At 40.3% G+C, this 11,667-nt stretch overlaps 3 protein-coding genes across 3 annotated transcripts; 1 reads left to right on the top strand and 2 right to left on the bottom strand.

The window, feature by feature from the left end:
* Positions 1-631: 631 nt before the first annotated feature.
* On the bottom strand, positions 632-4,305 carry neu4 (sialidase 4). Its single transcript, XM_067506297.1, has 4 exons — positions 4,233-4,305; positions 3,254-3,495; positions 2,913-3,168; positions 632-1,932 (listed from the first exon to the last, which is right to left on the bottom strand). The coding sequence occupies exons 2-4, from the start codon at positions 3,452-3,454 to the stop codon at positions 893-895; spliced, it is 1,497 nt and encodes a 498-aa protein (XP_067362398.1). The 5' UTR covers positions 3,455-3,495; positions 4,233-4,305; the 3' UTR covers positions 632-892.
* A 673-nt stretch (positions 4,306-4,978) lies between these two features.
* On the top strand, positions 4,979-8,589 carry wdr53 (WD repeat domain 53). The gene is made up of 3 exons (XM_067507422.1): positions 4,979-5,050; positions 5,973-6,476; positions 6,936-8,589. Exons 2-3 carry the CDS (start codon positions 5,988-5,990, stop codon positions 7,602-7,604), a joined length of 1,158 nt encoding a protein of 385 aa, XP_067363523.1. The 5' UTR covers positions 4,979-5,050; positions 5,973-5,987; the 3' UTR covers positions 7,605-8,589.
* Positions 8,590-8,657: 68 nt separating this feature from the next.
* srprb (SRP receptor subunit beta) lies at positions 8,658-11,474 on the bottom strand. The gene is made up of 7 exons (XM_067507423.1): positions 11,262-11,474; positions 10,800-10,894; positions 10,632-10,709; positions 10,472-10,554; positions 10,223-10,359; positions 10,047-10,101; positions 8,658-9,486 (listed from the first exon to the last, which is right to left on the bottom strand). The coding sequence occupies exons 1-7, from the start codon at positions 11,413-11,415 to the stop codon at positions 9,276-9,278; spliced, it is 813 nt and encodes a 270-aa protein (XP_067363524.1). The 5' UTR covers positions 11,416-11,474; the 3' UTR covers positions 8,658-9,275.
* Positions 11,475-11,667: the final 193 nt, after the last annotated feature.

Raw genomic sequence — 11,667 nt, 5'->3', positions numbered from 1 at the left:
CCACTTAACGACAGCCTAACAGGAAGAAGTGATTAGCTTAGGAACAGTTATCCCATTACCAGGTGGGATCAAAATGTGCGTTTGACATTTACAGGGGCCAAAACCCATGATAATTGGTTTGTTTTGCTCTGCTCCATCTTATTGTGCATTTGGTTAAAGAAAAGCAGAAGAACAGAATTTTTAAAATTGGTTTTATTTTTGATGAAACATGGAATTAAGTTGATAAATGTAAGAGGTGATGTAAGATTTAAATCTCCTAAGTTCTTGTTGTGAAGGCAACAGGGGTCTTTTCATTGCTGATTAATGATAACCAGTATTTTTTTATAAATAAATCACAAATGCTCAGAGGTTGAGGATACACATTCAGATGTTCTGTCCATGATATTCTGTGTACAAGCAGCCAAATATTGAAGAAAATGGAATCGGTACATGTTTTGGTAAAATGACACATTACTGACTAATGACATTGACTCATATCGGTCACAAAACGCCTCTAGAATTAGGGAAAAGTGAATGAAGACATTTACCTAGTCAAAGTTTAAAAACATGCCTGACATACTGAGGGTGGGATGTTGGTGCAGTGGGTACCTTTTTGCCTCACAGCCGGGTTCTAACCCACCAGCTGGCTGCTAGTTTTTATGTTCCGTGTGGGTTTGCAATGTAGGTCAACTGAAAAATACTACAAAACTGAATCTCTCATAAGCCCATGGCTTATTAGTGTGTGCACTACTCTGTACACACCAGGTATGCTATACACTCATTGGCCAATTTATTAGGTACACCTGTACATTTTATTACAGCTCAACCATAAATTCTACCTATGTTCAATGCTCATTGGTAAATTTTTAAAAAAGTGCTTTGTGTATGTATGGCACACTAATTAAACCTATATTTACGATACAGTGCACATCTCACTCAACTTGCTCTTCTTTCTCCTCTTCTTCACATGAGGCACCTGTTGAAAAACTAGTGCATTCTGAGCATTGTGTCCATTTGTGCAACTCCAACCGGTCTCACAAACTTGATTCTGTTGTTTTTTATATTCAACACTGCCATTCCCCAGCTGCACATCCCGGGGCAGATTATCAATAAGCTCATAGAGGGTGAAGATGCTAAAACAGATTTCATCATAGGCTGTTTTAGTACCACACTCAAACAGGCAGGCAAAGGCCACTGCAGGTGCTGCCCCAGGTGAGGGTGGCAGCTCCAGGTAGGCCAGGTCAGAGTAGGCACTGGGGCCTTCATAGATCACCCAGGGTCCACGCCAGCTGTCAGGGTCACGGGGAAATACACTGAGGAATATGCCAAGATCCTTTCGTGCAGTAGACCATGTTGGATGGGAGTACACTATCCAGGTAGGGGTGAGGAAATTTGGAGGGACACTGTTATTAGGGGAGACAGGGCTGTAAGGAACAGAAGTAGTAATGTCTGGAGGGGTGGTGTGATTTGAGCAGGTAATGCAGGATGTCCAGTGCCTGGAGCAGTTTTTAGGTTGGTGCAAGTGATAATTAAGACTTTGACATAGATGTATTGGTGCAGGAAATCCAACAATACTCCCATGACAACCATTTCGAGGCTCTGTCAGCCTCTGCACCAGCTGCCCCTCCTGGAACACTGCTCCATCGTCCAGACTGAGGGCCTGCACCCTGTAGCCAAGTGTGCTGCGTGCATTACAGTACAACACATTAGTCCCATCCTCTTCATCAACAGACACCATCTGACACTCCACGCTGTCCGGTCCTGGCACTGCCTGCCCAAAGCGCCAGGTTTTCCCGTGGGTGTCACTGTGAAAGCAGAAGGAGTGGGGAGTGGTCTGACAGAGCTGTCTGAAACACTCTTTGCACTCAATGTGGTAAGAATAGGCAGGAATGAGCAGGCGACCTGATTTTAACTGGATGCCGTGTCCAGGGCCGAGAGCGAAGGTGGCCCATTCTGCAGGAAAAGAAGAAAGGCACACAGATGTTGTCATATCAAACTTTGGTGCCTTAAACACTTTGATGCAACAAGCAGAATTTTATCAAGTCAGTCTAAACATCTACGTCTATGCTGAAACCATCTCAGTGACAAAGGCATTGAGAATGTGGTTACCTTCCGAAATGTTTTGGTCGCTGGAGTCATGTGCAAAGGCTGCAGAAATTCTTAATGTTTTAAAACACAAAGGGAAATCTAAACCCACAGCCCTCTTTTTATGTAAAAAATGAATTGGCCCATATAACAGTGATACTTCAGTAGTATCTAAATTTTAAAAATGAAGGCAGTGTGCTTTACCACAGGGATAGACCAATTTCTACTTCCTACTAAGGTGACTTAGACAATTTAATGTGTGTATTAAAGTCTTGCAAGTCTTCCTAGTTTGTTGTAATGAGTTGTGACAAGTGCAATGCTTTTTGTTTCTGTCTACTGAAGCAGCAATAGCAATCAATACTTACACAATGACCATAAAAAGACAAAAACAAAAAGACATTTATCTAGAACCTAATATGTTGCTAGTAGTACTTTTTTGCACCTCTTTAAATCTGAGGTTCCTTAATGGGAGTCAATGCCTGGGAGCCAATTTTCTTCCATTCATCTGCAGTATTTTGAGATTTACAACATTCTATTGCATCTGAATAGTTTTACAATATTAAGCTATAATCCTCCATAATTTCTACCTTAAATCTTTCTGCTGTGATAATAATCATAATGTTAAATTATCACTTTTACAGTGTTGCTTCTCCTTCACCCATTAACATACACACACATACCAATGGCCATGGCTGCCATGCAAGGACACTATGACATGTAGCCAAGAAGGACCGGGAATCAAACCACTGACTCTGTGCTCTGTGAACAACTGCCTTCAACTACCCCATAATAAATAATCAGAATACCAGAATGAAATGATTCATTAATAAATATCGTATTTCCCTTACCTTTAATAGAGTCTCCTATGACTCTCTTGGTGAGGTCAGTGACGGGACTCCAGGTGTCCCCATCATCGGTGCTGCAGATGTAGCATAGTCGGGTTACATTCTTCCCTGTTACAAGCTGATAGGACTCTGATGTGTGGCCCAGTACAGCGATAAAGAACAAGAAGAGAGTTCCAGTGAACTCATCGTACACAGGGCACGGGTTCATTGATCGGTGGCCTGGCAGAAAGGCATTGCCGAGGACACGCATGTCGTCCCACTGAAAAAGAAAATAGAATAAAATATACGATAAAATAATTCGGAAGTGATTTGAGACCAAAAAAAACTCAGACACAGTGACTGACCTCCACATAGTTCCTGTAGAAAGTTCCTTTCCTCATGACCAGCAGGTGAGCCTGAGAGTCAGATGGGCTGAGTCTCTCCTCACAGAAGGCCAGAAAGGATCTAGAGCGGAACAGGTAGAGCAGTGCTGGGACTCTGTAGGTCACGTCATTTGGCTCCTTGTGGAAAAGCACCGACCTTGCGGGGAAATAGGGCGTCTTCATGATCTTTGGTGTGTCAGTATTTCACGGTAACTCCAAATCTTCTGAAAAAGGGTTTTTTTTATGTTATAAAGTTTTAGTAAAAAAGGTTTGGGGGAAAGGGATATGCAATGAACGCACATCATAAACAGTTAGGTTATTAATGAGGATATAAAAAAAGATAAGAACACACAATAATATAATGTAATTAATATGTATAGGCATTAGATTTGTCCAGTATATAAGAACATGACTTGTCTTTTTTTAATTTGCAGTGAGACGCTGCTTATCTCACTGAACAATCTCTGGAAAAAAGTCCAGTTCATGAGAAGATAATTCATCTGTTACTAATGTGGATTCTGTTTGCTCTCTCAACCATTGTAACAGTGATAATAAACTTGTGTCTGAAGCTGGAGCCCCTGTATGAGTTGTTAAAAATCACATTCATTTTAGTAATACAATTAAATTCATTGTTCATTTAATTTAGCAAGAAAATGAATCCTCCAAATACATCTTAATTTGAGCATTTAAACTTCCTAAATTTGAATTTAACTCCAAATAAGAGGCTACTTATCAAAGATACTTTAAAAAGCTTAGATAAAGTCTAAATCTGTGGCGCTGAGAAGGAATTGTAACATTAACATAAAGCCTTTTATTTCACAAACTGTAAAACTATGTGCTGACTAATTTACACTTCAACATCACAATTTGATGTGCACACATAATGTGGACGTTATGAAGAGGTAATTTTAACTACTGCACAAAAAAGTAAATAGCTATGTACAAAATGCTCTGTACTTACATAGAAAATGCTCTGTGAGAACTGCTCCTGCTTTGTCAGGAAATACAGTGTGTGTCAGGATGTTGGGTTGACAGTGTGCTGTGTGTGTTAGTTTGCATGTGTTTTTGGGTGAGGGTCTGGAAGCTATGGCCTCTCCTCTCTGCTCCCTATTCAGTGAGGCAGTACTGTTCATTGACCCAGAAATGGACTGTACTCATCAGATCTACATTTGGATGAATCAGCGAAGAGCAGCCATTGTGGAAATGAAGGCCGGGTGGGGGACGGACTGAACAGTGATTCAATGATGTCCCTCCTCTGTGTTGTCTGTCGTTTTTCATTTTCTGCAGAATGTGTAGGAACTGATACTTTATTCATAAGATCGACTATTCAGTGTTTCCACAACGTGGCAACCCAACCCTATGGGTCCCGTGTTTTTTTTTTGGTGTATTATTATATATCATATAGTATATATCTAAAAGGGGTTGACTGTCTCATTTAGAGGTTGCTAAATAAGAGGAAATTTCTACATTAACAGCAGCAATATATTGTTTTAAATCGAACCTTCTAAGGGCCTAAGTAGACAATAACTTTTATACAGAATAAAGGGAAACATGAACCCTGAGTGATGTCGTCCAGAAAGGCCTTTAACAAACAGTAGATAAATAGTTTATGTTTGAGATATTAAAATACAGAGGAGAATCAGATAAATAGCTGTTTTGTAACTCTGCCAATCATTCCTGCTTTTGAAAATCACCGTGCGATTAAAATATGTGATGTCATCAATCGGCGACTGAGTCCCACATGTCAGCCTGGCAAATTATTGGTTCCCCTCGTTCCAGGTAAGGCAAGAGTATTTCTCTAGTATTAAAGTTATGAGTAATGTTTCAACACTGTTTTAAATAATTTAAATGTGCACATGAACAACAGTATGTTTATTATCATAGTAAATTCGTCAGCTAAGCTAAGAGTGCCGTATTTGCTTTTAGGCTAACTAGTTAGCAGAACTAACGTGAAAGCTGAGTCCTGTGTTTGCAGCCATAGATGCATCTTTGGCTCACATACACATGGTTGTGTATGGAGCTGTAGTTTGCAGGCTACCTATAGTCCACTCATTAAAAGACGCAGAAACCTGCACAACACAGCCCTTTCCCTGAAACACGTATGTCCATTTTTCGTGGTTTTAAACTTTGTTGTTTTATTTTGAAAACACGACAATCGGTTTTAGATATTATATTATTATACGGTGGTGGAAAAACGATACCAATCTAATCGTATAAGCAGCAATAACGTGACAAACTTGTAGAAATTATTTGTAAATTAAATTTTGAAAGAGTTTAATCTCAATCTGCACAATAACTCCAGCTGTCAAACAACTGTGTAGTAAAACTACAATATTGGCCTCAGAATTATAGACGACTATAAGTATGTGCTACTTACTTGTAATGTAACTTAAAGTTTAAGGGGATTTTCGAGGCTGCAGTTTGTCTTGCTGAATGGAATCAATCGAATTGTTCAGTACTTCACAATACATATTCTAATGATCAGTCAGATTTTTTAAATATAAAATGGGATGGATTGTTGGGTAATTGGAAACATAACAAGCCTTTTAAATCAGTTGTTCAATGAAGATAATTTATCAGTCGACTTACTGAAATAGCAGCCTGCCCTTCACATCTACATATTCCTATGTGAAATCCATGTATAGTAATTAAATACCATGTGCTACTACTGCTTCTTCTTGTTAACTTACATGTTGTTCAGTGAGGCAGGTCAAGTATGGCCAAGCAGTGGTCTGCGGGTCACTCCACATCCATCTTGTGTGTTGGCGCATCTCCAGGCCCTGAGGGTCTCCTCGCCTCAGGCTCTGAAGGTGGAGAGGTCACAGTTTGGAGCCAAGAAGGAACCATCATTGGCAGACTCACCCTTCCTGGTGAGGAGGACACCACAAGTGTTGTGTTTTCACCTGCAGCTCCATGCCAGCTGTATGTGTCACACGGAGACACTGTGAGAGTTTTTGACCCGAGGAACCTGAAGGGTCACGTGGAGGAATATCGTGGTGCAGGCGAAGAGGAGATAAATGCTTTGGCAATAAATGAGACAGGTTCAGCCCTGGCAGTAGCTGATGACTCTGGGGCAGTGCGGATACTGGAGCTTCCTGGGGGAAAAGTGTGCAGGACTCTTCGGAGGCACACTAATATCTGCTCCTCTGTGGCTTTTAGGCCTCACAGGCCCAATAACCTGGTGTCTGCTGGACTGGACATGCAGGTGAGATAGAGGAGAAGTAATGCTTGTACTGATTATGTACACTTTATGTCAGTCTGTTCTGCTGTAAGAGTATCTATCTGGAAATATGTTTAAGAGTGCGTAAAAAATTGTTGTTTATTTGCTCTGATCACAACCTGCAATTTACTGAAAATTCTCAGTGAAAGTTAATCTTCACTGAAATTTTTGAACATTGTTAGAAGTGACTTCCACAAAGCAACATTCCTCATTAAAGAAAGGTCTACTGGAAGATGGTTTATACAACTCTGCTTTAAATTTGAGTCTATCAGACTTTTGAACAACAAACCTCCGGTACCATAACAACTTTTGGTTTTTATTTTGTATTCATTGCTTGTATTTTTCAGTCATTGGTGTGTTAGGGTTATAGTGTTAAGTGTTGTCATGTCTGACCTATGAGCATGCTAAGACAAATTCCTAAAAACGTAGTTGTTGTTGTTGTAGGTGATGCTGTGGGGTCTGCAAAAGACTCGCCCGCTTTGGACACTGAACCTTCAGGATGTAGCAGAGGAAGAAGATGACCATCAGCAGCGTCCTGGTCAGCTTTTCAACCCTCCACTGGCTCACTGTGTTTCTGTAGCAAGTTGCGGAAACATTTTGGGTTGTGCAGCAGAGGATGGGCGGGTGTATTTGATGCGGATTGGCAAAGGCTCTAAACTGGAACAACAGGGAGCAGTCAAAGCCCACAGTCAGGGAGCCTCACAAGCCCACTTTATTAGTTTCCTTTCCCATCCATACTGGCTTGTCACCGGTGGAAATGATGGTCAGGTCGCTCTGTGGGACCTCAGTAAGCACCCAGTGATAGTTCCAGAGGAAAAAGCCAAAACTAGAGTGACAGGACCCCAGCGCAAGGGTAAGAGCAGGGCAAAGAGAAAAGATCAAGCTCAGGCTAAGGCTAACCCACCAAATTCTGAAGCAGAGAAAGAAGAAATGGAGGACGAAGTGGCAGCAGGTTCAGAGGAAGTGACATCAGAGAAGTCTGGCCCAAGAATAAGCACTAATCATGGGGATAAGGTGAACTGGCTGTGCCCTACTTTGCTAAAAGGGGAGCCCAGTGTGGTGGTAGCAGATCAGAGCTGCAGTCTGTCTGTCTACCCTCTTTCTCAGCTATAGAGTTGGGGAACAGTATGTTCTTTTGAGTCTTTTTTTCTTTTTTTTTTTGTCATAGCAATACACTTTTGAGTTGCTCTGTTTGTAGTTTTAATGTGTTTGTGAAATTATATAATTCTATATTTGTTGCTTTTAGAAACTTGGGGCAAGATCCTCATTTTGAATTACTGTTATAGTCACAAAGTCACCCTAAGCTTTAACTTACTAGGTTTGTAGAAAATGAGGGTGTGTCAGTTCTAAGTAACAGGCTCACTTCAAATTAAATACATTTAAAAACTGATATTGTGGCAGGTTATGTGTGGCCACTTTAATAAACATTAGAATACATCTTAAATGTTTTACTTAGGAACCACTTGTGCTATTTAAATAACAGTGAGATGCTTTGTGAATATGACCACTGTTCTAAATGGTGGCTCTTCTTTCTCAAAGCCTGAATTGTTGGCAGAAACCAAATATTGTCATTGCTTTGAACAGCACCATACATTTTCAGCAAACATCACAAAATTGGATTTGAGATTTTACAAAATTCAACAAAGTAAGCATGTTGTCTTTCTGGTCACATTTATTGTAAGCTTTACTCATGGTTTTGCCTTTTGGGGGGTTTTATGTGTGTGGTCACAAAAATGTCATCCTAAATGTGTTTTGTTCTGTTTTTTTGATTTTGGATTAGCTTAATATTTGTAAACAATATATGCATTTTTTTATGGACTGCAAAATTAATTACATTAGATAAAATCTGCATTTCATGTTTAACTTTGTGTGGACTGCTTTTATAGATTAAAAGAAAAAATCCATCAGTCTGAACCATATGCCAAACAAAAATCCAAACAAAGTGAACCCTGTTGCCAAACAATGGCATGTAGTCTGTTACATTACTTAGTTCACTGGGGAACAGTGATGCTGTTTTTAATATTAAACCTTTGCTTTGTGAACTGACACTCATCCTACCACATGCAATTATGTTCCCAGGCAATAAAGATTTTTTTTCTGTACATAACGATACAATTGTTTGCTGTACATTAATCATATTCAGTTTAAAGTCATACTAATCCAATCTATGATTTGTCCATCAACATCAGAAACTTTATTTTCCAGGTTTTATAAACAATTCAGTTATTTTTATGACTCCTAATTCATACATTAATTGCAAATGCAGTGTTCACACAGTACTAAATAAACAGTCATTCTGGAAATAAGCAAAACATATGTATTGACTTCAAGAAAGAAGGCACAAGTCTGACTGTCGCAGTTAATGAATAAATGCACTTTACACTTATCTGTTTTTACAAGACAGCCTACAGGTCGTACTAGCTGAGAGATTGAAAGTGTGAATGAAATCTGTGATAAGTTGCAAAGAGCAAATATTGTTTCTTTAATTTGAACATTTTGTATCAAGCCTATTAAAGCATTTTAAAGTCGTTCACAGTAAGTTGTACACTTGAGCAACATGACAAAAAGCTAGACCATTTTCCATCACATTACTTTCAGTCTTTGATTTGTTTTATTTTTTCCACTGAATGAGCCTAAAGGTCTTTAATGTCCTTTTATGGGTCACATTGACAGCACACATTACTCCGGTATCATCCACTAAGATCCGTCCACCCTCTGATTACTGAGATGACAGTAAACATTGAAGTGGTCAGATCCAAGGTCTGGGCCTTTGGATTTTTCATTTTACAATTTAGCCAAGCTCTTCTCCAAGCTCTCGATGTCTGCATCCCCCTCTTCACCCTTGCTCCCACGGGCGCTGCACTCAACAAACTCCACCTTCATGTGTAGCTGGTTGAACTCAAAATCCTTCCCTTTCTTCCCCAGATACACACTGCCACCCACAGAGCCATCCTGAGAGCTGAGGGCAGCTGAGCGAGTCACTCGCAAGGTGTTCCTGTGAGGACACGAAGCAGTGTTGAGGTATCTTCTACAGTTTAATAAATCTACCAGGTTAATTTAAATGTTCACACAGAGTCCAGTGTAGTAATCAAAGGCACTACTCAGGGTATGAAAGCAGTTTGGGAATGTCTGCAGAACCTGAAAGAACAGACTAATAAAAAGCTTCCACTGTTGCATTAAAGGATGTTTTTTAAGGCTTGAGCTATTGTAGGGACTAAAACATCTGGGCCTCTGTTGCTTCAGTTTTGAATTTTTATTGTTTGAATATTGCTAGAAAGCACTTCTCAAAACCCCAGATTATAATCAATACCCAAACATTCCAAACCCCAGAAACCAGAACAGCCATGCCTAAGATTACATTGTACGCGCAGTTTTATTGCTGTGTAGTTTTTTGACACCTGTGTAAACAGTTCTGTAGTCATACCTGGACTCAGATGGACTTCCAACAATCACAAAATTATTACACCACAAAATGTGCAGAAGTTGTTAATCACACTGTTTGTTACCTAAAACATGGGAACTCCAGTAAATGATTCTGATTAAATAACTACTTACAGTTCCTTTTCCAGCTGCTGCTGAATCAGTTTAGCTGATTTTGCCATGGTGATATCTATATTGTTAAAAGAAAACAAAGCTGTAAATTAATGGCAGTGCTACACATCAAAATAAACAGTTTTGATGAAGGCTGAGATGACTGAAATGGGTACTCGAAAGCAGACAAGCGATTGCACCTTGTTTATTACATGCCACCAGGAGAGCTGGAGCATTTCTAGAAATCACAGCGTCTGTCAACAAGACATAGAGGAACTCTGCTACATCTCTGACTTCCTTCTGGAAGATAGCACTGTCCACCACAAACACAATGGCTCTAAAGAGGGAGGTGACAAGAAAGAAATACACATATTATCAGTCAGATCACTAGGAGCTTTACCTGACTAACACCACATCTGATTCTTACAAAACGTCTGTTCTGCTCTCACCTGGCTGTTGACTTGAACTTCTCCAAATATTGAGAGCGAAGACTGTCATGTCCCGGCAGATCGATGAGAGTCCAGGTGCTTTCCTGAATACAGGAGGGATGCTCTTCTTGAGGGGGCAATAACAGAGAAAGACAGATGATCACAAAGGTCTCAAACTTACCTTTTCATTTTTGGCTTTGTAAGGAGCACTGTTGTCAGTGATGGATGTCTGGGTCCGTTTAGACTTTCCTGACACCAGCTGCCAAAATAAGAAATTCGTAATTACAGCTGAGCATCCTACGACAGACAACGTGGCAATGGCTACCACGGTTTGCTCACATCAACTCACCCTGCTGAAGAGAAGCGTTTTGCCGGAGTCACACAGTCCGATCAGCAGCACAGCACTTCTGACGGTCTTACTGGTGAGAAAGTACTTCAGAAAAACTAAACAGAGAAAACAAAAAGAGTGCCAATGACACATCATTATCGTTTTAAAAAACACACACTGTTGATTAACCAAAATTGCATAGTAAGTTTGATGGATTTCCCTGGAAAAAACATATATATTGACAGCTGTTGACGCTTAATTTAGTGTAGCATGTAGCTAGCTTCCTAGATTATTAATAGAGCTAATATCTTAAATTCCTTTTATTAAATCGATATTAGGAGATTTGGGTAAACGCTGAATGCCAGCTGAAAACACGGTTTACATCCACCCGACACTTTACACCGAACTATACTAAGTTAAACGCACCATTGGCCTAGCCTGCTAAGCTAATGTTGTCAGTAGCTAAGTTAGCCGATTTCTTACCGCAGGTGATGACAACAGCCGCCAAAGCGACGATAAATCCGATGAGAAAAACGGGATCTTGCTCTTCCAATTGCAGACGGAGGGATTCAATGTAAGGTTCAAATGGATTTTCTGACATTTCCGCGTCTGCTTTTCCTCCCATGTTGCTCCCCATACTGTCTGCTCCAGCTAACGTAAGCTTATTAGACACGTCTGCTTTCTCCTGGAGCCTGTGCAGAGCCCGAGTTGTCAGCAGAGGGCGCTGCCGGGCAGCACACGACTGTTAACTCCCACAATGGTTTTCTGACAACAAAAGAACCAGCAAACCAACAAAAGCACAGAAACAATCATTTTATTGTTGTGTGTAAGGGCCATGGAAGGCTGGCAAAAATAAAACACATACGTCGAAATGATCCTAGGGGTTGAT

Source organism: Channa argus, chromosome 6, assembly GCF_033026475.1.
Source record: "Channa argus isolate prfri chromosome 6, Channa argus male v1.0, whole genome shotgun sequence".
Classification (NCBI taxonomy): Eukaryota; Metazoa; Chordata; class Actinopteri; order Anabantiformes; family Channidae; genus Channa; species Channa argus.
This window is presented reverse-complemented; position numbering and strand designations above follow the sequence as displayed.

What these genes read in the sequence shown, in the direction of transcription:
- neu4 (XM_067506297.1), bottom strand. Translation starts at nt 3,454, where the DNA reads ATGAAGACGCCCTATTTCCCCGCAAGGTCGGTGCTTTTCCACAAGGAG. An exon ending in TCTACAGGAACTATGTGGAG is followed by an intron (nt 3,169 to 3,253) that starts GTCAGTCACTGT and finishes TTTCTTTTTCAG; the next exon opens with TGGGACGACATGCGTGTCCT. An exon ending in CATAGGAGACTCTATTAAAG is followed by an intron (nt 1,933 to 2,912) that starts GTAAGGGAAATA and finishes CTTTTCCTGCAG; the next exon opens with AATGGGCCACCTTCGCTCTC.
- srprb (XM_067507423.1), bottom strand. Translation starts at nt 11,415, where the DNA reads ATGGGGAGCAACATGGGAGGAAAAGCAGACGCGGAAATGTCAGAAAAT. An exon ending in GGTGGCATGTAATAAACAAG is followed by an intron (nt 10,102 to 10,222) that starts GTGCAATCGCTT and finishes TTAACAATATAG; the next exon opens with ATATCACCATGGCAAAATCA. An exon ending in CAGCAGCTGGAAAAGGAACT is followed by an intron (nt 9,487 to 10,046) that starts GTAAGTAGTTAT and finishes GTGTCCTCACAG; the next exon opens with GAACACCTTGCGAGTGACTC.
- wdr53 (XM_067507422.1), top strand. Translation starts at nt 5,988, where the DNA reads ATGGCCAAGCAGTGGTCTGCGGGTCACTCCACATCCATCTTGTGTGTT. An exon ending in CTGCTGGACTGGACATGCAG is followed by an intron (nt 6,477 to 6,935) that starts GTGAGATAGAGG and finishes TTGTTGTTGTAG; the next exon opens with GTGATGCTGTGGGGTCTGCA.